The sequence below is a fragment of the Saccopteryx leptura genome, chromosome 4, assembly GCF_036850995.1.
Source record: "Saccopteryx leptura isolate mSacLep1 chromosome 4, mSacLep1_pri_phased_curated, whole genome shotgun sequence".
NCBI lineage: Eukaryota > Metazoa > Chordata > Mammalia > Chiroptera > Emballonuridae > Saccopteryx > Saccopteryx leptura.
In genome coordinates this window covers 205,783,490-205,810,131 of record NC_089506.1, presented here as the reverse complement: position 1 = coordinate 205,810,131, position 26,642 = coordinate 205,783,490, and the positions used below count along the sequence as shown (strand labels likewise).

The window sequence follows — 26,642 nt, the reverse complement described above, 5'->3', positions numbered from 1 at the left end:
ACATACTTATAAAAAGTGAGTGGATCAAAGAAGAAATAAAAGCAGAGATCAAAAGATATATACAGCCTGACCAGGTGGTGGCGCAGTGGATAGAGCGTTGGACTGGGATGCGGAGGACCCAGGTTCGAGACCCCTAGGTTGCCAGATTGAGCACGGGCTCATCTGGTTTGAGCAAAAGCTCACCAGCTTGGACCCAAGGTCGCTAGCTAGAGCAAGGGGTTATTCGGTCTGCTGAAGGCCCGTGGTCAAGGCACATATGAGAAAGCAATCAATGAACAACTAAGGTCTCGCAATGAAAAACTGATGATTGATGCTTCTCATCTCTCCCCCTTCCTGTCTGTCTGTCTCTGACTCTCTCTCTGTCCCTGTTAAAAAAAAAAAAAAGATATAATCAGACAAATGAAAATGACAATATGACATATCAGGATCTCTGGGATGCAGCAAAAGCAATAATAAGAAGGAAGTTCATATCACTACAGGCTTATATGAACAAATAAGAGAGAACCCAAGTAAACAACTTAACATTACATTTTAAGGAACTAGAAAAAGAACAATGGTAACCCAGAACCAACAGAAGAAAGGAAATAATAAAAATAAGAGCAGAAATAAATGAAATAGAGAAAAGAAAAACTAGAGAAAAAAATCAATAAAACAAGGAGCTGATTCTTTGAAAAGATCAACAAAATTGACAAACCCTTGGCAAGACTCACTAAGGAAAAAAGAGAAAGGACTCATAAACAAAATCCAAGATGAAAAAGGAGAAATCACCATAGATATCATAGATATACAAAGAATTGTTGTAGAATACTATGAAAAACTATACGCTACCAAATTTAACAATCTAGAAGAAACAGATAAATTCCTAGAACAATACAATCTTCCTAGACTGGGTCACAAAAAAGTAGATAGCCTAAACAGACGCATAAGCAGGGAAGAAATAAAAACAACTATTAAAAACCTCCCAAAAAACAGAAGTCTAGGGCCAGACAGCTATATTAGTAAATTCTATCAAATATTCAAAGAAGATTTGGTTTCTATTCTACTCAAAGTCTTCCAAAAAATTGAAGAAGAAGCAATACTTCCAAACACATTTTATGAGGCCAACATAACCCTCATACCAAAACCTGGCAAGGACAACACACAAAAAAAGAAAACTACAGATGAATATCTCTAATGAATACAGATGCTAAAATCCTAAACAAAATACTAGCAAATCGAATACAACAACATATTAAAAAAATAATACATCATGATCAAGTGGGATTCATCCCAGAATCACAGGGATGGTTCAACATACATAAAACAGTTAACGTAACACACCATATCAACAAAACAAAGAACAGAAAACATATGATCCTATCAATAGATGCAGAAAAGGAATTTGATAAAGTACAACATCATTTTATGTTTAAAACACTCAACAAAATGGGTAGAGAAGAAAAATATCTCAACATAATAAAGGCCATTTATGACAAACTATCAGCTAACATCATATTAAATGGCAAAAAAACTGAAAGCTTTTCCTCTAAAATCAGGAACAAGACAAGGCTGCCCACTCTCTTCACTCTTATTCAACGTAGTGCTGGAAATTCTAGCCAGAGCAATCAGACAAGAGAAAGAAATAAAAGGCATTCATATTGGGGGAAAAGTAAAGATTTCACTTTTTGCAGATGATATGATCTTGTACATCGAAAACCCCAAAGACTCCACAAAAAGACTATTAGAAACAATAAACCAATACAGTTAGGTCACAGGATACAAAATTAATATACAAAAATCTGTTGCCTTCTTATATGCCAATGAAACTTCAGAAAATGAACTTAAAAAAATAATCCCTTTTATGATTGCAACAAGAAAAAATAACTAGAAATAAACATAACAAAGAATGTAAAGGACATATAATGAAAACTACAAAGCATTGTTAAGAGAAATTTAAAAAGATACAATGAAATGAAAAAATATTCTTTGTTCTTAGATAGGAAAAATAAATATAGTTAAAATGACCATATTACCCAAAGAAATATACAAATGTAATGCAATTCCCATCAAAATTCCAGTGTCATTTTTTAAAGAAATGGAACAAAAAATTACTAGGTTTATATGGAACTATAAAAAACCCTGAATAGCCAAAGTAATCCTGAGGAGAAAGAATGAAGCTGGGGGCATTACAATACCTGACTTCAAATTATATTATACAGCTACGACAATCAAAACAGCATGGTATTGGCAGAAAAACACTCAGACCAATGGAACGGAATAGAGAGACCAGAAATAAAACCACATATATATGGTCAAATCATCTTTGATAAAGGAGCCAAAAACACACAATGGAGAAAAGAAAACTTCTTCAATAATGGTGCTGGAAAAACTGGAGAGCCACATGCATAAGAATGAAACTCGACTACAGATTGTCCCCTTGAACCAAAATTCATTCAAAATGGATCAAAGACCTAAATATAAGATCTGAAACAATAAATTACATAGAGGAAAACATAGGTACTAAATTCATGGACTTTGGCCATAAAGAACATTTTATGAATTTGACTCCAAAGGCAAGGGAAGTGAAGGTAAAGTTAAATGAATGGAACTACATCAGACTATAAAGCTTTACACAACAAAAGAAACTGATAACAAAACAGACAGTCAACAAAATGGGAGATGATATTTTCAAACAACAGCTCAGATAAGGGCCTAATATTCAAAATATACAAAGAACTCAAAAAATTCAACAGCAAGCAAGCAAATAGTCCAATAAAAAAATGGGAAGAGGACATGAACAGACGCTTCTCCCAGGAAGAAATACAAATGACCAAAAGATGCTCATCTTCACTAGCTGTTGGAGAAATGCAAATCAAAACTGCAATGAGATACCACCTCATACCTGTTAGATTAGCTATTATCAACAAGACAATAACAACAAGTGTTGGACAGGCTGTGGAGAAAAAGGAACCCTCATTCACTGTTGGTGGGAATGTAAAGTAGTACAACCATTATGGAAGTATGGTGGTTCCTCAAAAAATTAAGAATAGAACTACCATATGACCCAGCAATTCCTCTACTGGGTATATACCCCCAAAACTCAAAAACATTGGTACGTAAATACACATGCAGCCCCATGTTCATCACTGCATTGTTCACAGTGGCCAAAACATGGAAACAACCAAAGAGTCACTTCAATAGACGATTGGCTAAAGTAGATGTGGTACATTTATACTATGGAATACTACTCAGCCATAAGAAATGATGGCATAGGATCATTTACGACAACATGGATGGACCTTGATAACATTATACTGAGTGAAATAAGTAAATCAGAAAAAACTAAGAACTGTATGATTCCATAAATAGATAGGACACAAAATTGAGACTCATGGACATAGATAAGAGTGCAGTGGTTACCAGAAGGGAAAGAAAGGGAAGAGAGGAAGGGGGTGGGAAGAGGGGAGGGGCATAAAGAAAACCAAATAAAAGGGGATGGAGGGCAATTTGACTTTGGGTGATAGGTATACAACATAATCAAATGTCAAAATGATCTGGAGATGTTTTCTCTGAATATATGTATGCTGCTTTATCAATGTCACCCCATTAAAATTAATTGTCTAAATAAAATTAAAATAAAAATATAGCTTGGTTGCCAGGCAACAGATCTGTAGCCCCAGATGGTCAGAGTATCACCTCTTAGGGAGCTTGCTGGGTGGATCCTGGTCAGGGCGCATGCATGCAGGGGAGTCTATCTCTCTGCCTCCAGCTTCTCAATTAAAAAAAAAGAAATTCCAAAAACACCAAACATATAAAGTAACTAGGAATATATTTTAAAAGATATATAGTAACTAAAGAACATTTTAAAACTTTGAGAGTTGTTAAAGAATAAAATAGAGAAATTTAGTGTGTTTTGTGATTTGGACAATGCAGTATTAAAATGGTTTTACTTTTATTTAAATTATTTTATAGAGTACCATTTTAATCAGTTTTTCAGTGTGTAATTTTATGAAACTTAACAAGTTGATTTGATTCTAAAATGTATATGTAAATACAGTAGTTAAGAGGCCAAGATTTCCTTAAGTAGAGAAACCAAATGGAAGGAATTTTACATCAGATGTCAGAACATTACAAAATTGCAATACAGTAATTAGGATAATGTTATATTGGCAAGTATAGGATAATGTGATAATTGCTAAGTAGAGCAGTGTAGCAGAGTCCAGAAACTTATATGTATATGTATATGTGATATGTGATGGAGATTGTTTGGCAGATCTTTTGGGAAATGATTGGCTTTCGGTAAGTGGTGGTATTAATTTGCTATTTATATTGGGTGAAATGTGAAGGAAATTGGATCCCTATGTCAGGCTATACATAAAAATCAATCTCGTGGACTAAAGGAAAATTAGGGAGCTTTTAGATGGTAATATAGAATGTCTTCATGAACTTAAGATAAGGAACATTTCTTAAGACACAAAGACCCTCACTATAAAAGAAAAACAATCGATTTTACCACATTAAAATTAGAAACTTCTTTTCTCAAAAGGCACAATAAAGTGGGAGGAGATCCTCGCAACACATATAACCTGTAGAGGACTAGTACCCAGAATATATATAAAGGACTTCAACAGATTAATAGATAGTACAAAAGAAAAATGGGAGGAAAAACTTGTACATCTACTTCACAAAAGATGAATTCTAAACGGCCAATAAGCATATGAAAAGGTGCTCATCTTCATTGGTCATCAGGGAAATACAGATTAAAACCACAGTGAGATACCTTATATCAGGCAAGGAAAACTAAACCATTTTAAGATCTGACAATACCAAGTATTGGTGAGGTTTTGCAATAAAGGGAATTGGTTTTAATATTTTGTTGATGGGTGAGTAAATTAGTATAGTATTTTAGAAAAAAAGTGGCATTGTCCAGAAATATTGAAGATCTGAATATTCTTTGACCTAGTATTCCCATCCCTTGATATATGCCCTAGAGGCATGTACACATGTATAGGAATTTTTATTAGCAGCATTTTCCATAATAGCCAAAAACTGGAAGGAAAAAATGTCCACCTACAGTTGAAAAGAAAAATAAATTACAGTAAGTCCATACAGTGGGATTCTGTATATTAATGAAAATGAAAGAACTATAGTCACATGGAAAAGTATGTTACTCTCACAAAACATTGAAAAGCAGACAAAAGAATGGTATGATTCCTTTCAAATGAAGTTGAAAAATAGAATATATATACATATATATAACTTAGGAATTCAGAGAATAAAACAAAAATAATACCACAAGTGTTGTTTTTGGAGATGTATGATATACGGTAGAGGCACAGAGATTTCTGAAGTGCTGATAATTTAAAATGTTTATACCTGAGTGATGGCTATCTAGACACTAGTTTTATTTTAAACTGAACATGTATTTTTAATTCAATTTGAAAATAATTATTAATTAGAAAATTTAGATTAGTATTTATGTTTAATATAATCTTACTGATACATGTGAATTCATAACCACAGTCTTACTACTTGTTTTCTATTTGTCCCATCTATTTTATGGTCCTCTTCACCTATACAGTGATCCCTCATGTATCGCAGGAATTAGGTTCCAGAACCCCCTGCGATAGGCAAAAATCCGTGAAGTAGAAACCTTATTTTTATTATATTATATATATTTTAAGGCTTTATAAACCCTCCCCACACTTATAAATCTTTCCCACACTTTTTATATTGTTTTCAATTTTTTAGGCTAGAAAATGCTTATATTATTGCAAAAGTAATTAAAATAATAAATATATAAAAATACCTATATACCACAAAATTCTGCAATATAGCAAAAAATCCAAGATACAAAATTAGATATATACAATTTAAAAATCCACAATGCAGTGAGACCGTGAAAAGTGAACCACAGTATGACGAGGGATGACTGTATGTGTCTTTCTCTTTTTATTTTAGAATTCTTGTGGATCTTTTTTTTTTCTTTTCCTCATTATCTTGTTATCTTTCATTGTTCCTTTAGAAGTTATCCTAAAGATCATGAAATGATTTCTTGATTCTAATATTACAGTCTAATATGAATTGCTACTTTTACCATTTTGTAGGCAATACTTGACTTTAACTCCTTTTTTTTTTTTTTTTTTTTTTTTTTTTGTATTTTTCTGAAGCTGGAAACAGGGAGGCAGTCAGACTCCCGCATGCACCCGACCAGGATCCACTTGGCACGCCCACCAGGGGGCGATGCTCTGCCCATCTGGGGCATTGCTCTGTTGCAACCAGAGCCATTCTAGCACCTGAGGCCACGGAGCCATCCTCAGTGCCTGGGCCATCCTTGCTCCAATGGAGCCTTGGCTGTGGGAGGGAAAGAGAGAGACAGAGAGGAAGGAGAGGGGGAGGGGTAGAGAAGCAGATGGGCGCTTCTCTTGTGTGCCCTGGCCAGGAATCAAACCCGGTACTCCTGCACGCCAGGCCAATGCTCTACCACCGAGCCAACCGGCTAGGGCCTAACTCCATTTTTTGCCTCTCATCTTTTGTGTTTCTATGCATTTTAAATCTCACAAAATAATATTACTATTTTGTACATTCATTATTCACTTAATGTTACCCAATAATTACCCTTTCTATTGTTCTTCATTTCTTCCTGTGTTTTCATCTGGGATAATTTTGCTTCTTTCTGAAGAACTCCATCATTTCTTTTTTATAGTTCTTTTCAGGATAAATTCTGTCAGTTTTCATTTGTCTAAAATACTTTCATTGTGTCTTTAGTTTTACAGGATATTTTATCATGGGTATTAAATTGTAGGTTGACAGTTTTTTATTCCCAGCACATTCACAATGTCATTATATTGTCTTCTGACTTCTGTTATTTCTGTTAAAAAGTTAGGCACCAGTTGCTTCTTTGAAGATCATGTTTATATTATTAGCTGCTTTTAAAATATTCTACTTACTGTATTTTTTTGCACCATAAGAAGCACTTGCCACCCAAAAAAGTGGAGGAAGAAATGCCCGCACATCTTATGGAATGAAAAAATTATATTTTATTAAATATTTTAACAAAACCATTTGGTTCAGAATATTTTTTTTTCTTATTTTCCTCCTTAAAACCCTACATGTATCTTATGGTCAGTTGCATCTTATGGAGCAAAAAATATGGTTATCTTTGGTTTTCATCAGTAGGATGCTAGTTGTGGGGTATTTTGCTTTTTAATTTGTCTTGATTTGGACTCTTAGTCCTTGATTCTGTGTCTTGATATCTTTCATCATTGGAAATTTCTTAGCCATTATCTCTTCAGATCATGCTTCTGCACCATTCTATCTTTTCTCCTGTTATGATAGTCTAATTACATGCTTCTCTGTATGCTCCATCTTTTCTGTTCTCCATGCTGCAGTCTGGATATTTTCTAGTAATCTCTTTTCCAGGGTGTTAATCCTCTCTTCAGCTAGATTCAAATGGCTATTAAGCCCAGTATTGAGTTCCTTTTTTTTTTTTTAATAGTTGCTTCTTGATATGCCTTGATCCAGCAAGCCCAGGGTTTTGAACTGTCAACCTCAGAGTTCTAGGTCAACACTCTATCCATTGTGCCACCACAGGTTAGACTTTGTGTTGAGTTCTTAATTTCAGTTTGTTTAATTTTCAGTTCTCTCCTTTACATTGGATTCTTTTCTATACATTCAAGTTCTCTGGTGAAATTCTTCATTTTTGTCATCCATGTGTCAAATATTTTGTTATTTTCTGATCCATTTCTTAAGACTCTTTGTATGTGAGTTTCTTTGAGCTTTATTTCTATTTGCTATATTTTTACCTTTCTCCTGTTTCCTGCTAATTTTTTACTTGAATCTTGGACATTGTGTATTGAAACTTTTAGAGGCTCTAAATCAGGGGTAGTCAACCTTTTTATACCTACCACCCACTTTTGTATCTCTGTTAGTAGTAAAATTTTCTAACCGCCCACCAGTTCCACAGTAATGGTGATTTATAAAGTAGGGAAGTAACTTTATAAAATTTATAAAGCAGAGTTACAGCAAGTTAAAGCATATAATAATAATTACTTACCAAGTACTTTATGTCGGATTTTCGCTAAGTTTGGCAGAATAAATCTTTATAAAACAACTTACTATAGTTAAATCTATCTTTTTATTTATACTTTGGTTGCTCCGCTACCACCCACGATGAAAGCTAGAACACCCACTAATGGGCGGTAGGGACCAGGTTGACTACCACTGCTCTAAATGATGTCCACTAGAGTAAGTTCACCCCATACACTGGCAGTCAGCAGAAAGAAGGAAACAGCCTCTGTTAATGGTTTTTAAATATGCCTAAATAAGTTTTTGATACTCTTCCCTTTAAAAAGATGGAATTTAATTCCCTTTCTTTGGCTATACTTACTGATAGCAGATAAAACATAATAAAAGTGATAGTGGTAATTGTAACATAGAATTTATCATAACTTCCTTGCTTTCTCTTGGATCAGTTGCTCTGGGGCAAGGTAATTGCCATGGTATCATGGCAACAAGCATAGGTTTCTTGAGGCCATCAAGCAACCTTTGCAGAGTCCCACATGGTGAGGCACCCTGCCAACAGCCATGCGAGTAATCTATTTTGAAAGCAAAACCTCCAACCCTGGTCCTGCCCTTTTATGACTGCAGCCCCTTCCAAGTCAACATCCTAAGTACAACTCATGAGAGATCCTGAGCCAAAACCCTCAACTGTACTGCTTCCTACTTCTTTACCCCACAGAAACCAAGAGACAATAAATGTTTATTTCTTTAAGCCACTATGTTTTGGAATAAATTGTTCTGTAGCAGTAGATAAATCATACACATTTCAATCCAGTAGGGAATTGAGCAGAACTGAGGCTGATCTGCAGTCTTTATAAGATTCAGTCTATTCTGATTTCCCTTCATTCCTATTGTGTAGCCCTTCAAGAGTTCAACTGAGAAGCCTGGGGTGTTTCCTGTTGTTCCCTGTCTATTGCTTTTCATGTATTACAATTGTTTTTTTAATTTTTAGAGAGAGTCAGGGAGAGAGAGAGAGAGAGACAGGAACATTGAACTGTTCTGCTATGTGCCCTGTCTGGGGATCAAACTGGCAACCTCTGTACTTCAGGACGATACTCCAACCAACCAAGCTATCTGGCCAGGACTTAATTTTTTTATTACTTTTTTATTGAATGACTTTTTTATAGAGATAGAGGAAGGGAGAGAGAGGGCAGGGAGAAGGAAAGCATTCATTGGTTGCTTCCTGTTTGTGCCCTGACTGGGGATCAAACCCGCAACCTTGTTTTTCAGGGTGATGGTCTTAACTGACTGAGCCAGCTGGCCAGGGCCTTGTATTCCAATTTTTATCTTCCCAGTACAGTTTGCTGTGATTTCAGCTACTCTTTCCTTGGCTTCTTAGTTTTCCTGAATGACTTGACAGATACCTTAAGAGGAACACTAGTGGCAAGTATCTAGTCTACTTCTCTATACTCTCCTCTTCCTCTCTGGGATCTTAGTTCCTTAGGTCCTGGCTTCCACCACAGCTTTCTAATCTCTTGAAATACTTAATTTTTTCTTTCTTAGAAATTTTAATATTGCTTCTCAAATTATTCAGATTGGTGAGGGGTAACTACATCATAGCAATTTTACATAGCAATATATGTAATTTTCTATATATATAATTTATTTTTAAAATTCAGAAAATACTTAAGAAATAAAGAAACTTAATAAAAAAGAAATGAAACTTGGTTCCCCTTATTATAAATCCAGAGAAAGATTTAATTTTTTTGTCTGAGAGCCCAAGTATTGTAGGAATTAGTGCTGTTACTAACTTTGTATGTATAATAATGGTTGGATTTAGAAGCTTAGCATTTTTATTTTTAGTATGTGAAAGGCAGTAACAGCTGAGCTGAAGAAGCTCATAGAAGAGAAGCTTATGGACCAGACCACATATTTGATAAAGAAGGAACTTGTTTAGAAAAGAAAATATCTTTAAGTGTAGTCGTTTCCAAAGATGAAAAGTGTCAAGGTCCAAGGCACCCAAGAACAGACCACTTCACCAATGTTGAGTGAATATTAATATTGTCTAAAAATTCAGTCTTACATTGAATTTCACATGAAGAAAGGGGAAAAAAAGCAATTACCAGCCACAATATTTGAAGAAATTTCCTACTGTTTGGCATATGTTCTTTCCTATTTATTCTTTAACAATATTTATTTAATCTTAATAAACTTATTCCTCTTTTACAGTTGAGCAATCCAAAGCAGTTTCTTGCCCCAAAACACTCATATTAAATGGAAGAGCCAGGATTTAGACATTTAAGACCAAGGAAATTTTGTCTCCAGAACCCAGGTTCCTTTTTTTTTAAGCGAGAGATAGAGACAGGAAGGGAAAGAGATGAGAAGCTTCAACTCATAGTTGCATCACTTTAGTTGTTCATTGATTGCTTTTCATACGTGCCTTGACAGTTGGGGGGGTGGGGCTCAAGCTGAGCCATTGATCCCTTGCTCAAGCCAGCAACCTCAGGGTTTTGAACCTAGGACCTCAGTGTCCCAGGTTGATGCTCAATCCACTGCACCACCACTGGTCTGGCAGAACCATATTCTTAAAAGTACTATATTTTTATAATGTTACCTGGAGAATTTTAATTACTACTTTTAGATACAGAAATTTTTCTCCAAGGTAAGATGCAAGTAGAAAACATGTTAAATGCATCCAGACAACCTTGAAAACCATTATTGTCCTTTGTTTTCCTCCAAGGTATAGTTCATTTAAAAAAGAACCGTCATGCCTGGCCTATGGTTACACAGTGGATAGAGCATTGACCTGGAATGCTGAAATCACCAGTTTGAAAACCTGGGCTTGCCCAGTCAAGGCACATACAGCAAGCAATCAGTACAACTAAGGTGAAGCAACTATGAGTTGATACTTCTCATTCCCCCTACCTCCTCTTTCTATAAAATGAATAAATTTAAAAATCTAAAATAGAAAAAGAAAGGCATCATTGGCAGCGGTCAGTGGAGGAACAGTTTCATGAAAGTTACATATCATGGAATTCTTATTAAATAGCATATTTATAGATAGACTCCTCAGGATAAAGATTGACAGCTTTAATCACACACACAGTTATTGTTAATATAGAATACCTGCTGGAAGCTACACAAACTAACTGGATAGTTTCTTGAATTTTGACAAAGCCAAATGCATTGTGAACTATCACCAAGAACAAAAACAATACCCAACAGCATCCAGTCTGATTATGCAGTATTCCCAGTCAGCATTCCCACTCCCACCACACCACCCTAAGTCACCACTAGCCTAAATTTTAACACAAGTTGTTTGTTTGCTTTTTGCTTTTATGTAAATTTAATCAGACTCAGTGAACTGTTTGAGCTTTGTTTTGTTTTGTTTTTTAAGCAACAGAGAGAGACAGGAATAGACAGGAAGGGAGAGAGATGGGAAGCATCAGCTCATAGTTGCGGCTCCTTAGTTATTCATTGATTTCTTTTTCATATGTGCCTTGACTGGGGGCTCCAGCCAAGTCAGTGACCCCTTGCTCAAGTCAGTGATCTTGGGCTTCAAGCCAGCAACCTTTGGACTCAAGCCCTCAACCATAAGGTCATGTCTATGATCCCAAACTCAAGCCAGTGACCCCATGCTCAAGTCTGATGAGCCCACATTCAAGCTGGTGACCTCCAGGTTTCAAACCTGGGTCCTCAGCATCCCAGGCCAACACTATCCACTGCGCCACCACCTGATCAAGCAGTATCTTTCTTCTTTTGCCCAACATTATGTGTTGTGAAATTCATCTAGGCTGTTGCTTAGCAGTAATAATTTGTTCATTGTCATTGCTATATAATGTTCATCATATGAATATACCACAATTTACTCAGTCACAATTGTTGATGGGTATCTGGATTTTCAGATGGGGGAAATTATGAATAGTGCTGCTATGAACATTCCTTTATATGTCTTTTGGTGAATGTACTTATATACATTCCTGTTGGACATTTGCCTCGAAATAGAATTGGTAGGCCATAGGGTATGTATACTTTCAGGTTTAAGAGATACTGCCAAATACTTTACCAAAGAAGTTGTACCATTTCATTTCCACTGAAAGTACATAAGGTTTTTGTTACTCTGTACTTTTGCCAACACTTGGTATTATATGCCTATTTCATTGTACCCACACTGGCATGTTTATAACATCATATATTGGTTTTAATTTGTATTTCCTTCTAATAATAAAATTAAACATTTTTTTAGCCATTTTTATATCTTCTTTTATAGTTTATTTAAGACTTTTGCATGTTTTTCTTTTGAGTTGCCTTTCCCATTTTTTTCCAGATACATTTACTATATATATATATATATATATATATATATATATATATATATATATATATATCTTTTTCCATCCCAAATGTTTCTACTTACATAACAATGTCTTTATATAAATTGACTCTTTTTACTTCCAGTGGTCATTTTCATAGATTCTACTTTTCTAATGAAAGTTCCATTTGTTTTAACTGTGTTCTCTATCTTTTCTCAATATTCTTACAACTATTATAGTTTACTGCCATCATTTTATAACTCCACTATCTGAATTGTCTATTCATCTGTTTCTGTTGGTGTTCTTTCCATTTCTTGTCATTTGATTCTATCTGTTGGCATGCTTGATAATTTATGAAAAATTGGTGAGGCTCTGAATGATCTCATCTTATAGGCAAGATTTCTTTTCTCCTCTGGCAGATAGAGTGGGCTTGATCACCCAGTCTACTCAGAAAATTATAAATTGAGGCTTGTTTTCATTTTGGTACTGCTCCTTCTACTTCTTGTTCATTCTGGTTCTTTTTTGTGTGTGTGACAGAGAGGGGGGATAGACAGACAGAAAGGGAGATAGATGAGAAGCATCAGTTCTTCCTTGCAGCACCTTAGTTTTCATTGATTGCTTTCTCTTATGTGACTTGACTGGGGTCTACAGCAGAGTGAGCAATCCCAGCTCAAGCCAACAACCCATGGGGTCACGTCTCTGATCCCACACTCAAGCCAGCGACCTCACACTCAAGCTGGTGAGCCCACACTCAAGCCAGCGACCTCGGAGTTTCAAACCTGGGTCCTCTGCATCCCAGTCCAATGCTCTATCCACTGCACATGCCACCGCCTGGTCAGGCCATTCTGGTTCTTAACCCTTTGAGTAGTACAAACATTCATGTATTTCCTTGTGCCTCCTGACCATCCAGAGTATGATCGTACATATACATCTTTAAACTTTGAGCTGGAGCTCTTCCCCAGGAAAGATGTCGAGACATCATCAGGCAGGAAAGCTAGCTCTGGAACATATTCATAATATCTTGACAAGTACAGTGTCTGATGATTAATATTCATCTTGTAGTGATAGTGATTTCAATGATGAAATAATTGATTCTTTGTCTGATGAAAGTTCTTCGGATCCTGGGCCAGCAACACAAGCAAAAAGGCCTTGTTTGACAAACCAGATAAACCACCTGTGCTGAGGAAGTGGATATCTGCAGGAAAATTTCTTCCAACAATTTCTCCTGTCTTTGATGATTCAAATTCAGGTATTTTTGATAGTTTTTCTTAGAATCTGGATGATGCTGATGACAACAATAGACTGGAAATTAAAATTTCCAAAGAGATTGTTGATGAAGGTTTTCTGAGCAAAAATGTGATTGAAATGAATATCACAAATTTATTCTTGAAAATACAGAAATAAAAGAAAAATCAAAGTTACACAAGTGGAAAGGAATTACTGCAGAAGATTTGTATGTTTTTCTAGCTCTTGTTATGTTGATGGGGTACATAAAAAAGGACAGACTGGAGGACTACTGGTCAAAAAATTCTTTAACTGAAACGCCAATCTTTGGAAAAATTATGTCGTTGGATAGTTTTCAGCTGATGCTACGACTGTTGAACTTTTGTGATAACAATATTCAACCCCAAGGTGATTGACTCCAAAATTAGGGCTATTGTAGACCACTTCGGAAGAAAATATGAGTCTATTCTTTATCCATTTAGAAATTTGTGCATCGATGAAAGCATTGTGGCTTGGAAAGGGCAGAGATCTGGGATAAAGATGTTCCTCCTTTGTGACTGTGAAACAAGATTTGTCCTTGACTGCATAGTTTATACAGGGAAGGAAACTGAGACTGAGTATGATGAAAAAGTTGGAATCTCAGGTTCTGTGGTGCAGACATTACTTACTCCTTACACAGGAAAAAACCATAATGTCTACCTTGACAATTGGTATACAAGTCCTAATTTGTTTGAATATTTACATGAAAACGGAACTGGTGCTTCTGGTATCGTTAGAAAAAACCAAAAGGGAATGCCTGAGTTTCCTAAGAATATAAAAAAGGGTGAATGCATCTCAAGACACACTACAATCATGTTAGCTCAAAGATGGCATGACAAAAGAGAGGTCAACATGCTAACTACAATTCATGAGGACTTGATGATTGAAACTGGCAAAAGTGATTACACTACTGGGCAAAGCATTACCAAGCCACTAAGTGTGGTTAGGCATAATGAGAATATGGGTTTGATTGACAAGGCTGATAGGCAAATAGGTTTCACAGGAAATGTAAGAAAAACCATGAAATGGTATATAAAACTTTTTTCATGAAATTGACATTGCTGTTTTGAACTCATACCTGTGTATCAGATGAAGACTGGAAAAAGACCACAGCTATATGACTTCAGACTGCAGCTCATTGACCAGCTTTTGGAGTAGTTTGTGAAAGAGAGGAAATCACCCAGAGGAGGCCGACCATGGTCAGTAGGAGACAGCCTTCATCTTTCAGGGTGTCACTTCCCAAAGCCAGTCCCTGCAGTAGCCTCAAAGGATAAGCCACAATGAAAATGCTTCACATGTCAGCATACTACAAGAACGGGGGACAAAGGTGATATGCATTGAATGTAACAAACCACTTTGGCTACATCCATGTTTTAAGGAATACCACAGTTTGAAAAATTTTTAAACGTAAAGAATAAATAAAAATACCTATAAATTGTCCTAAGAATATCATCACATGCAAGTACATATTTGAGATTCTGCCAATAACAATACTTCTTTATTTACAGATGGGAGGTACGTAAGAATTGTATGAGATAACAAAAATTTTTATTTTAAAAATGTGTAAGGCAACATTAAAAAAGGCAAATTATGTTCTTATTTCCATAAATTGGTTATCAAACAAACATGATTTTAAGTCAATAAAACTGTAATCTGGAACTAATTTCATTTTTTGAAAAACAACTCACTCCAGGGGGTCAGCAAGCATGAATAAAACTCACTACGCAAAGGGTTAAGACATAATCCTCCATGGATTCCAGCAAAGTATGAAACTACAAAGGCTAGAGAAAGAACCATTGAAAAGAAGAAAGCTAATCATTTACTGGAGGTTTTACAGGGATTAGACATTTTGCTTTCCCACTGGCTATAATGAAGAGACTAATAATATCATGAAACAACAGGGAGACTCCTTAGATGGGTATAGCTATAGTGGGGCTAAAGTAGTCCTGGACTAAAGTCTGCAGTGGATGTACTGCCCCCCCCAAAAAAAAAAACCTAAAAGGACTCATGGAATTGAATGAGTCCTGAAAATTTTATCTGCATGCCAGAACAAAGTCCAACACTCTATGAATGAAACATTATCCAACAGTGTAAATTTTACAATGTCTGACATCTAATAAAAAATTACCAGGCATGCAAAGTAGCAAATAAGCCATAACAAGGGGAAAACCAAAATGATTAAAACAGACGTAGAAATAATATGGTTGATGGACTTAGCAGACAACAACATAAAACAGCTACTATCAATATAGTGGAAAATGTGAATGTTATGAGAGAAATAGGAGGGGAAAAAAGAGCCAAATTGAACTTCCAGAGATGAAAGACAATAAAGTGAAATTGGAGTATCACTAGGCAGGGGGCAAGGGAATCAGAAAAATAATGTCTAAAAATGTTTCAAATTTGATGAAAATTCTAAATCCATAAATGTAAAAACAAAATAATTAACCAACTTAAGAGAAGACACATAAAGAAAAACCACACCATAATCAGATTGCAGAAAGTCAGTGGTCACAAGAAAATCTTAAAAGGAGCCAGAGAGAAAAGACACATTACCCAGGAAGGAACAAAAAAGTAAGATCAGTAGACTTCTCACTATAAACTGCAAACTAGAAGACATCTCTTAATTACTGAAATGGAGATACCTCTCTAAAACATTGAAAGGAAAACTTCATTCAAATTTTCTTACACTCAGTTAAAATATATATTTAGACATGTAGAGGAAAAGGGGATTTTCCACACTAAAAATAAATGAATAGAATACATCAGCAGCAGACCCGCACTACAAGAAATGTTAAAGGAAGTTCTTCAGGCAGAAGGAAAATAATACTAGGTGGAAATTTAGACCTATGCAAAATAAAGTAATGAAAAGTGCTGGAAATTAAATGTATTTGAATAAATAGAAATTTTCTGTTTTTACAAAGGATGTATATGTGTATGTGTGTTATACTACTTCTATAATATGTGGTGTTTGTGTATGTATATAAATATATAGCATTACTATTTCTCTATAGTATTTCCATGTCAGGCACAAGTAGTTGGAATTTGATAAAAATCAATACCATTTACATTTATATCAAAGAATGATATACATACATAGGGATAAAATTGCCAAAATATCTATAAGACCTAAAATATCTATTAGACCTAATTGCCTAATATCTATAAGATCCATTAGGCTTCAGATTACTGGCCCTGCATGTAAGGAATCATCATTCTATTATAACAACAGTTAAAAAACTGAACAAACTGAAAATATCAACAACTCTTCTTAGATCCATCAGAGAAGTAGGGTCACAGAGCAAGCTACTTCCCCTGTAATTGGAAAGACAAACTGTGAATCACAACCTACTAGAATTGAAACTGAAACCCATAAGTGGAAGCTTCCATGAGAACCAGTGTGGAGGTGTAGGAAAACCTAAAACTCTGGGGTGGGAGGATGGTTATAGAGGGAGCCCAATAGTTTTGAGTTTCACCTTCAGAAGCTCTACCAGGTCCTCACAGCGAATATTGAAAAAAAGTCCCCTCATGTTGACAGCAGAGAGACGCAAAAGGAACCTTTTGAAAAATTTCAGCCAGAGCTCTCTCTTAAGAGGGCTGCCCTCAGGATAAACTTATCATAGCTTAACCTACCTAGGGGAAAGGAAATACTCCTGTTCTCTGTGGCCTTCCACATGGAAAAAGAAAAATAACCAAATTTAACCCCCTCTAGCCAAACTCTCATCTAAGAGAGGAAGAGGAGGGAACTGAGAAGTACGAGTGAAGTTCACATTCCAGGTGCAAAGACTCACTAAAAGAGATCTAATGATCTAATGATAGGACTAGTAGTAGAATGTTTCCCCTCCCCCCATGTCATCCCACTACACAGGAATATTACTGTTTCTGAAGCAGTGTAATGGTATACGAAAGTGGACTGGAATTAATTGTAAATGTGTTTTGCAAACTCTAGGTCAACCATAAAAAAGAAAAAAGAAGTAGTAGTGTAATTGATATGCTAAGGAGAAAAAATGGAATCGTATAAAATGCAGTTTTATTCATAAATGCCAAAACTTGGAAGCAACCAAGATGTCTGTTAGTAGGTGAATGGATAAATAACCTGTGGTACATTCAGACAATGGAATGTTTACAATGCTTAAAAAAAGAGAAAAGTGAGCTATCAAGTTTTGAAAAGATCTGGAAGAAACTTAAATGCATATTACCAAGTTAAGGGAACCAATCTGAGAAGGCTCCATACTGTAGGATTCCAACATATGGCATTCTAGAAAAGACCAAAAAAATGGAGACAATGAAAAGATAAATGTTGCCAAGGATTACTAGAGAGGAATGAATAGGCAGAGCATGGGGTTTTAGGGCAGAGAAACTACAGTGGTACCTTGAGATATGAATTTAATTCATTCTGTAACCGAGCTTGTAAGTCAGTCAACTCGTGTATCAAACTGCCGATACTGGACCCGTGCTCCAATGCGCCAACTAGTGGCAGCTTCCTGAATCACGACTCGTATCTCGGAATTTCGCTTGGATCTTGAACAAAGATACGGACTGAGTCGCAGCTCGTATCTTTAAAAAAAAAAATTGTATGTTGGTCTGTTCGTATCTCAAGGTACTACTGTATTCTATATGATACTAAAATGATGAATACATGTTATTATGCATTTGTCAAAACCTATCGAATGTACAACATTAAGAGTAAACCTTATTGTAAACTCTGGACTTTGGGTGATAATGATGTGTCAGTGTAGGTTCATCAGTTGTAACAAGCATACCATTTTGGTACAGGATTTTGATGGTAGGGAGGTTGGGAAGGGTGGAGAATGAGGTATGAGGGAACTCTATACTTTACATTCAATTTTGCTGTGAACCTAAAACTACTCCCCCAAAAAAACATTTTTTTTAAGTACTAAGTATTGCTGAGAAAAATTAAAGGAGACCAAAATGTGTCTGCTCACAAAACTTAGGGGATCAAGAAATGTACAGATACTCCAGTACTTTCAGTCTTTTGTATAGTGCATTTTCACCAATGAAATAAGTTGGTTTTGCATCTCATTTGCATAATCAAACAACTTTTTTTACTTGTCATTTGCTTTTCTGATGTTCTTGTTTAATTTTTTAAAAAGTCAAATGCTTCTTTTTTTAGTGCTTCATATTCATTTTGAAATATCCCGATTTTTGTGAGCAGTATATATAGTGAGATATGCCATATTCACAAATCAGAAAATTCTTTATTAATGTCACTTCACCCAAATTGTTCTGTACATTTAATGCAATCTCAGTCAGAATCCTAGCAGCACTTTTTGTAGAAAGTAAAAATCTGAAAACTTACGTGAGATGGAAAAGACAAAGATGAAAACAATGTTATAAAAGAAAAGGTCAGAAGAAGACATAAACAACCTGAGTTCAAGATATTTTCAAGCTATAGTAATTAAGACAATGCTGTTGGCATAAGGATCAATACATAAGTCAATAGACAGAAAGTATACATATAGCCATTGGTTTTCAACAAAGATACTAAAGTAATTTAATGGTGAAAGTCTTTTCAACAAATGTTGAAATAACCAGAGGAGAAAAGTGAACCTCAACTTGTACCTCACGTTATATACAAAAATAGCTTGAAATGAAGTATAGATCTAAATACAAAAGCTAAAATTCAAAACATCTATAAGAAAATTCATTTAGCAATTTTATGGACTTAATGAAATTTGTGTCAAGATTTTAACAAAACTTATCATTTAAATGGCAACTCATCAGGGTCAAATGGGAGCAGAGACAATCTTGACTCAAGATATTGTGTGATCATAATCAGCATCAGTTATTGTTCATGCCTCAGTTTAGTAAATGTGTGGTAAATATTGCCACTGTAGTGATATAATGTAGTTGCAGAAGTAAATTTTTAATGGCTTTGTTATAGTCCTATATCTAGTAAGAATCAAAGTATCTTAATGCTTTTCTTATATGTTGTTTCATTTTTATGAAGCCAAGTTTTTGTGCTAGAGTGACTTTTTATATTTTGCACACTTATGTATATTGTATACATATAGATAATATATTTGGATTCATTGTAAGTGGATCTCTACCGAGTTTTAAGGGTCCATTATTATTATTGGACGTCCGTGAACTTTTGGTCACATAATTAATTGGTAATACATGGGGCTTCTTGTGAATTTGGTTTTACACTTCCATTTCCCACACACACGCAATTATTAAATTAAGACATGTCAGTTGTGAATGTTGAGTTCAAAGAATTCTAACCATTGATTGTGTGTTTAAGCCTAATGCATGTTTAGTTCATTTTTGTTTTTAATTTCTTTTATCATTTTAGTAACGATGATGTTATATTGATTTCTGTGGCAAGCCCTAGTTTGACAACACCAATTACATCAAATCTAACAGGTATCTAAGTTGATTAAAATATGATCTATCAAATTAGAAAGCTTCAAATCAGTATTTTAGAGAATTGAATATTATCCTTTAATAAAATCCCACTCAAAAATGTTTTAATTTATATTTGATTTATATTACCTAAATAAATAACCTCTAAATCTTACTGAGGTTTCTTTTTAATCTGGTGTTTATCAATTTATGGTCTTTGTTTCTTTACTATTTGTTTAATAGCTTTGTAAGTTGTAAAACTACTTAACCTTTCATATACATTATTTTTACTTGTTTTCTCTGGCTTGTATTAGTGGTTTGTTTTTTGTTTATTAAGTTATTGTATAATCTACTTAAGATTTAAAATTTAACTACAGGGCATCCTTGGGTTCCGACATAGTTCCATTCCTACAATAGTGACGTAACCCAAATATTGGTGTAAATCAAAACACACCCTAGCCTAAGTCACTTACCTATCCTAATACAGTTGTAAAATCATAATTCTAGAACATAAAAACAGAACAGGCCACGTTACTGCATATTCTTCCACTGCACACAACCAAACTAGTTTGCCCCCATAGTTCATACTATGCTAACAGCATTAGCTGAAACACATCTCAGTTTTTTTAAGTTTTAATGGGAGTGTGCGTCATAAACATGAAAGATTGTATGTTGCAACTGTCATAACCAGAGGACCCCTTGTATTCTTTAGTATCTTTGATTTTTTTAACATCTTTGAGGTGGGTTTTTTTATAATACTATTGTTGTTCTTTAAGTTTCTGTCTTCTTAAACCTATGTAAAAATCTTTAACCATAAATTTCCAATAAATTTTCTCTAAAAATAGCTCTCTTGTTGATCCATAATTTCTCATTCAAAATTCTCCATTTCCTTTTCATTTTTTATGATATATTAGAGCATTTGCATTTTAAATTCTGAAAGCTTTGCCTTCACTTATATAGCTACTTAATTGCCCCTCTGGTTTGGGCTGTTAATATTGTGAATAAAATTGCTTACTGGATATTAAACATTTTTGTTAGGCTTTCTTATTGGTTCTAGGAAGAATGCTCAGCCATCTTGGGTAGTCTAATCTAAAAATATCAAATAAAAAAATGTGTACATTTTCAAATTTATTCCCTCAAATACTATTTACAGATAGATTTTCAAGAGTTAATATAGTTGTGCGGTTACAGAAGGACATCTTTTGAACCAAAATCAGATTTTTTTTTTTTTTTACTTGGTCATCAGTCTTCTGGATATAAAGTCAACTGAGTTACTCTTTAGGATTGTATAATAAACAGATAATCAACATTTCAATATTATTGTGTTTCAGTATATATAAAGTTGATAGATAATTAGTAGTTTAATAAACTTATCAAATGTTTATATTTTAATAATTTTCTTTCAGATACTAGAAAAAATACATCAGGAAATTCTAATAATTCACCTAATGCTGATACTGAAGTTATGGTAAGTAACAAATAATGCCACTGAATATTGTTTATTTGAATATGTTAGTTCTAGCAACTTTAGTATTGCTACATGTTGTATGACTCAGCTTTGTCATTCATTCTTTGAAAGATTTGTTCTCTGAGAAATTAATGTCTGACTAGCTAGTATAGCCAGGTTCCAGCCTCACTTAAACATAAAAAAGCAAACAGCTAATGATACACATATTTTACAATCATACTTACCAAATTAACTTATTTGAATTCTGCCTAGTCATAGTTTCAGAAACTGTACAGTATTTCATTAATTGCTTTATCACAGGAGAGTTAAATTAAACCAATGGTGTATAATTATTGGGTCTGTAATCTTTATACAGCATCAGTGTAGTTAAGTCTTTCATGGACAGGCACAAAATTTTTGGCAAACCAGTGGTTGAAATCACTGAATTAGCCTGACCAGGCGGTGGGGCAGTGGGTAGAACATCAGCTTGGGACACTGAGGATTCAGGTTCGAAACTCTGATATCTCCAGCTCGAGCGTGGGCTCATTTGGCTTGAGTATGGGTCATAGACATCACTGCATGGTCGCTGGCTTGAGTCCAGGGTTGCTGGCTGGAGCAAGGGGTCACTGGCTCAGCTGGAGCTCCCTAGTCAAGGCACATATGAGAAAGCAATCAATGATCAACTAAGGTGCCACAACTAGGGGTTACTTCTCATCTCTCTCCCTCAAAAAAAAAGAAAAAGACTGAATTAAACCATAAAGACTTATAGAATGTTCAATCTCTAGCTTCTATATGGTAATTTAAAATGATATGTTTTATTTTTAAAAAATATTTATTTGCATTGAAGCAATCTTATTTCTTTAACCTAACTTTTTAGGCTGCAGAGAAAAAGAAATTTGATTCTGTGATTGACCTGACGAAAGAAGGCCTATCAAAATGTAACACAGGTAAAGGATTTGTCTTTTTTTTAAGGAGGAAGGATAACAACTCAAAATGCATTTGACCTATTTGTGAAGTTTCAGTGTGTGTGTGTTGATATCTTTATGCAATTTTTTTTTTTAATTTTTGAGGAGTTTATTAATTAGCTGGCTAGCTACATGGGGCACAATTCCAAATCATGTAGCTCTTTATGTAATTTTATCACTTGTTAAGATTAAGTAATTGCCCACAATCAGATTACACGACTGTTCTATCAACACAAGTTTCCCTCATGCTTACCCTTTGATAGGCACACCTGCTGTCTGCCCCCAGTCTCTAAACCCAGACAACCATGAATCCATTTCTACCTTTATAATTGTATTAGTTCATAGATGTTATATAAATGTGATGACACAGTATGTATTCTTCTGAGATTGGTTTCTTTCACTTAGCATAATTCCCAGGGGGTCATCTGAGTTCTTGGGTGCATTAGTAGTATTACTTTTTATTGCTGAGTAGTAGTAGTGCACGGTATGGATGTATAATAGTTTATCCATTCACTCAGGGAAAGATATTGGGGCTATTAGGAATCTCTTTTCTACCGGTGACACACGTGTTTATTTCCTTAACCATACTGGCAGCAGTTATAAGAGGATACTAGGGTATGTAAACAAATCCAGCAAGAGGTACTAGGGCAAAAAAGGAGAGACTTTATTATCAAATAACAATTTGAAAACCAGGAAGACAAGGCCTGAGGTAGAAATCCAGTGTGTTCTCCTGGGACAAAGGAGAGGCGACTTTTTTTTTTTCCTGAAGCTAGAAACCGGGAGAGACAGTCAGACAGACTCCCGCATGTGCCCCAGGGGGCGACGCTCTGCCCACCAGGGGGCGATGTTCTGCCCCTCCAGGGCGTCGCTCTGTTGCGACCAGAGCCACTCCAGCGCCTGGGGCAGACACCAAGGAGCCATCCCCAGCGCCCAGGCCATCTTTGCTCCAATGGAGCCTTGGCTGCAGGAGGGGAAGAGAGAGACAGAGAGGAAGGAGGGGGGGGTGGAGAAGCAGATGGGCGCTTCCCCTGTGTGCCCTGGCCTGGAATCGAACCCAGGACTTCTGCACGCCAGGCCGACGCTCTACCACTGAGCCAACCGGCCAGGGCCTGAGAGGCAACTTTTTATGGAAAACTTCCCACCTACAGTTCTCATTTTAGCCTGCTTCATGTAAATGAGGTTTTCAAATTGTACAGTTCGGATTGGTTGGTATAAATTCAAATAAGGATACATTTTGTACAGTTCTGATTTGTTAGGGCGCGGCATAGCCTGTTGGTTGGATTACATGGAAATAATAATAAAGAACCTCTCTGTAGTGACTGCCTCAGGCAGCAGTGTAAACACACAGTGCATAGTGTGGGGAAACCCAAGAGTTCAGCTCATGGTTCTTCTCGTACTTAAGAGGCCCCTGTCAGTAAACAGCTATCAGTAGATACTTAGTTTTGAATTTAGGCCAGGTTAACCATGGGGAGTCCTAGTCCAACTCAATGGATGAATTCCTTCTTGGGGTTCACAGGCATAACATGAAAATGTAGAGGGAGAGTAACAGCAGTGCCCTATTTCTTAGATTGAAATGAAAAGAAATAGCCCTGCAGGTAGCTCAGTTGGTTGCAGCTGCATCCCAATGTGCCAGGTTGCAGTTTGATCCCCAGTCAGAGCACATTCAAGAATCAGCCAACACTGGGCATAAATAAGTGGGACAACAAATCGATGTTTCCCTCTCCCACACTCCCCTCTCCCTTCCTTTCTCTTTCTCTCTCTCTCTCTCTCTCTCTCTCTCTCTCTCTCTCTTCCCCCTAACCCCTTTTTATCTCTCTTCCCCTCTCCACCTCTCCCTCTCTCTCTCATATCAATTTTTAAAAATTTTTTAAATAAAAAAATCAAATACAGTCTTATAAGGCTGTTAACTATAAAGTTTCATCTCTTTATAACTACATTTGAATGTTTATGATACTTTTTTGATGAAACGTTTGAATTTCACTTATTAGCATTAGTAATTTATGCAATATTTTAAAATGATGATTAGTATAGGAAGTAAATAGTCCAGTTCCTTCTCCTTTTTCAACTGTGGATCCAACAAAAGTCAGAACCATTGGAATTCTAGGTACCTCATGATAGAATTTTAAAACCATTCAATTGCCTGTCTCAAGATGATTTGAGAAATGAATTGGGAGTCCATAATGAAGTAATCAGTTACTTTTTTTTTAATTTTTATTAAATTTAATGCAGTGACATTGATAAATCAGGGTACATATGTTGAGAGGAAACATCTCCAGATTATTTTGACATTTGATTATGCTGTATACGCCTCACCCAAAGTCAAATTGTCTTCCATCACCTTCTATCTGGTTTTCTTTGTGCCCCTCCCCTCCCCCACCCCCTCTCTCCTTCCTTGCCCCATCCCCCCTCCCCATTACCATCACATTCTTGTTCATGTCTCTGAGTCTCATTTTTATGTCCTGTCTATGTATGGATTCATATAGTTCTTAGTTTTTTTCTGATTTACTTATTTCACTCCGTATAATGTTATCAAGGTCCATCCATGTTATTGTAAATGATCTGATGTCATCATTTCTTATGGCTGAGTAGTATTCCATAGTATATATGTACCAAAGCTTTTTAATCCACTCGTCCTCTGACAGACACTTGGGCTGTTTCAAGATCTTCGCTATTGTGAACAATGCTGCCACAAACATGGGGGTGCATTTCTCCTTTTGGAGCCATTCTATGGTGTTCTTGCGGTATATTCCTAAAAGTGAGATAGCTGGGTCAAAAGGCAGTTCGGTTTTCAATTTTTTGAGGAATCTCCATACTCTTTTCCACAGTGGCTGCACCAGTCTGCATTCCCACCAGCAGTGCAGGAGGGTTCCCTTTTCTCCACATCTTCGCCAGCACTTATTCTGTGTTGTTTTGTTGATGAGCGCCATTCTGGCTGGTGTGAAGTGATATCTCATTGTGGTTTTAATTTGCATTTCTCTAATGATTAGTGATGTTGAGCATTTTTTCACATGCCTATTGGCCGTCTGTATGTCCTCTTTGGAGAAGTGTCTATTCATTTCTTTCGTCCATTTTTTGATTGGATTGTTTGTCTTTCTTGAGATTTATAAGTTCTTTATAAATTTTGGTTATTAACTACCCTTATCAGACGTATTGTCAAATATGTTCTCCCATTGTGTAGTTTGTCTTTTTATTCTGTTCTTATTGTCTTTAGCTGTGCAAAAACTTTTTAGTTTGATGTAGTCCCATTTGTTTTTCCTGTCTTTAATTTCACTTCCCCGTGGAGATAAATCAGCAAATATATTGCTCCGAGAGATGTTGGAGAGCTTACTTAAGCCTATGTTTTCTTCTAAGATGCTTATAGTTTCACGGCTTACATTTAAGTCTTTTATCCATTTTGAATTTATTTTTATGAGTGGTGTAAGCTGGTGATCTAGTTTCATTTTTTTGCAGGTAGCTGTCCAATTTTCCCAACACCATTTGTTAAAGAGGCTGTCTTTACTCCATTGTATTTCCTTACCTCCTTTGTCAAATATCAGTTGTCCATAGAGCTGTGGCTTTATTTCTGGGTTCTCTGTTCTGTTCCATTGATCTATATGCCTGTTCTTATGCCAGTACCAGGCCGTTTTGAGTATAATGGCCTTGTAGAATAACTTGATATCAGGAAGTGTGATACCTCCCACTTTATTTTTCTTTTTTAAGATTGCTGAGGCTATTCGTGTTCTCTTTTGGTTCCATATAAATTTTTGGAATATGTGATCTATATCTTTGAAGTATGTCATTGGTATTTTAATTGGTATTGCATTGAATTTATAGATTGCTTTGGGTAATATAGACATTTTAATGATGTTTATTCTTCCTAACCATGAGCACGGTATATGCTTCCACTTGTTTGTATCTTCCTTGATTTCTTTTATCAGTGCTTTGTAATTTTCCGAGTATAAGACTTTAGTCTCCTTGGTTAAATTTACTCCTAGGTACTTTATTTTTTTGGTTGTAATACTGAAGGGGATTGTTTCCTTAATTTCTCTTTCTGACTGTTCATTGTTGGCATATAAAAATGCCTCTGATTTCTGAGTATTGATTTTATATCCTGCCACTTTGCTGAATTCATTTATCAGGTCCAGTAGTTTTTTGACTGAGACTTTAGGGTTTTCTATATACAATATCATATCATCTGCAAATAATGATAGTTTTACTTCTTCTTTTCCAACTTGAATGCCTTTTATTTCTTCTTCTTGTCTGATTGCTGTGGCTAGGACTTCCAGGACTATGTTAAATAAGAGTGGTCAAAGGGGACACCCCTGCCTTGTT

The 26,642-nt window shown here is 35.6% G+C and overlaps 1 protein-coding gene across 1 annotated transcript in view; it reads left to right on the top strand.

Annotated features, from left to right (window-relative positions):
- Positions 1–26,642, top strand: part of ATF7IP2 (activating transcription factor 7 interacting protein 2) — a 79,762-nt gene that overhangs the window by 43,747 nt on the left and 9,373 nt on the right. The window contains exons 7-9 of the mRNA XM_066379975.1: positions 19,870–19,940; positions 21,326–21,387; positions 22,244–22,313. Of these exons, the coding sequence (XP_066236072.1) occupies positions 19,870–19,940; positions 21,326–21,387; positions 22,244–22,313 (203 nt within the window). The remainder of the gene's footprint in view (positions 1–19,869; positions 19,941–21,325; positions 21,388–22,243; positions 22,314–26,642) is intronic.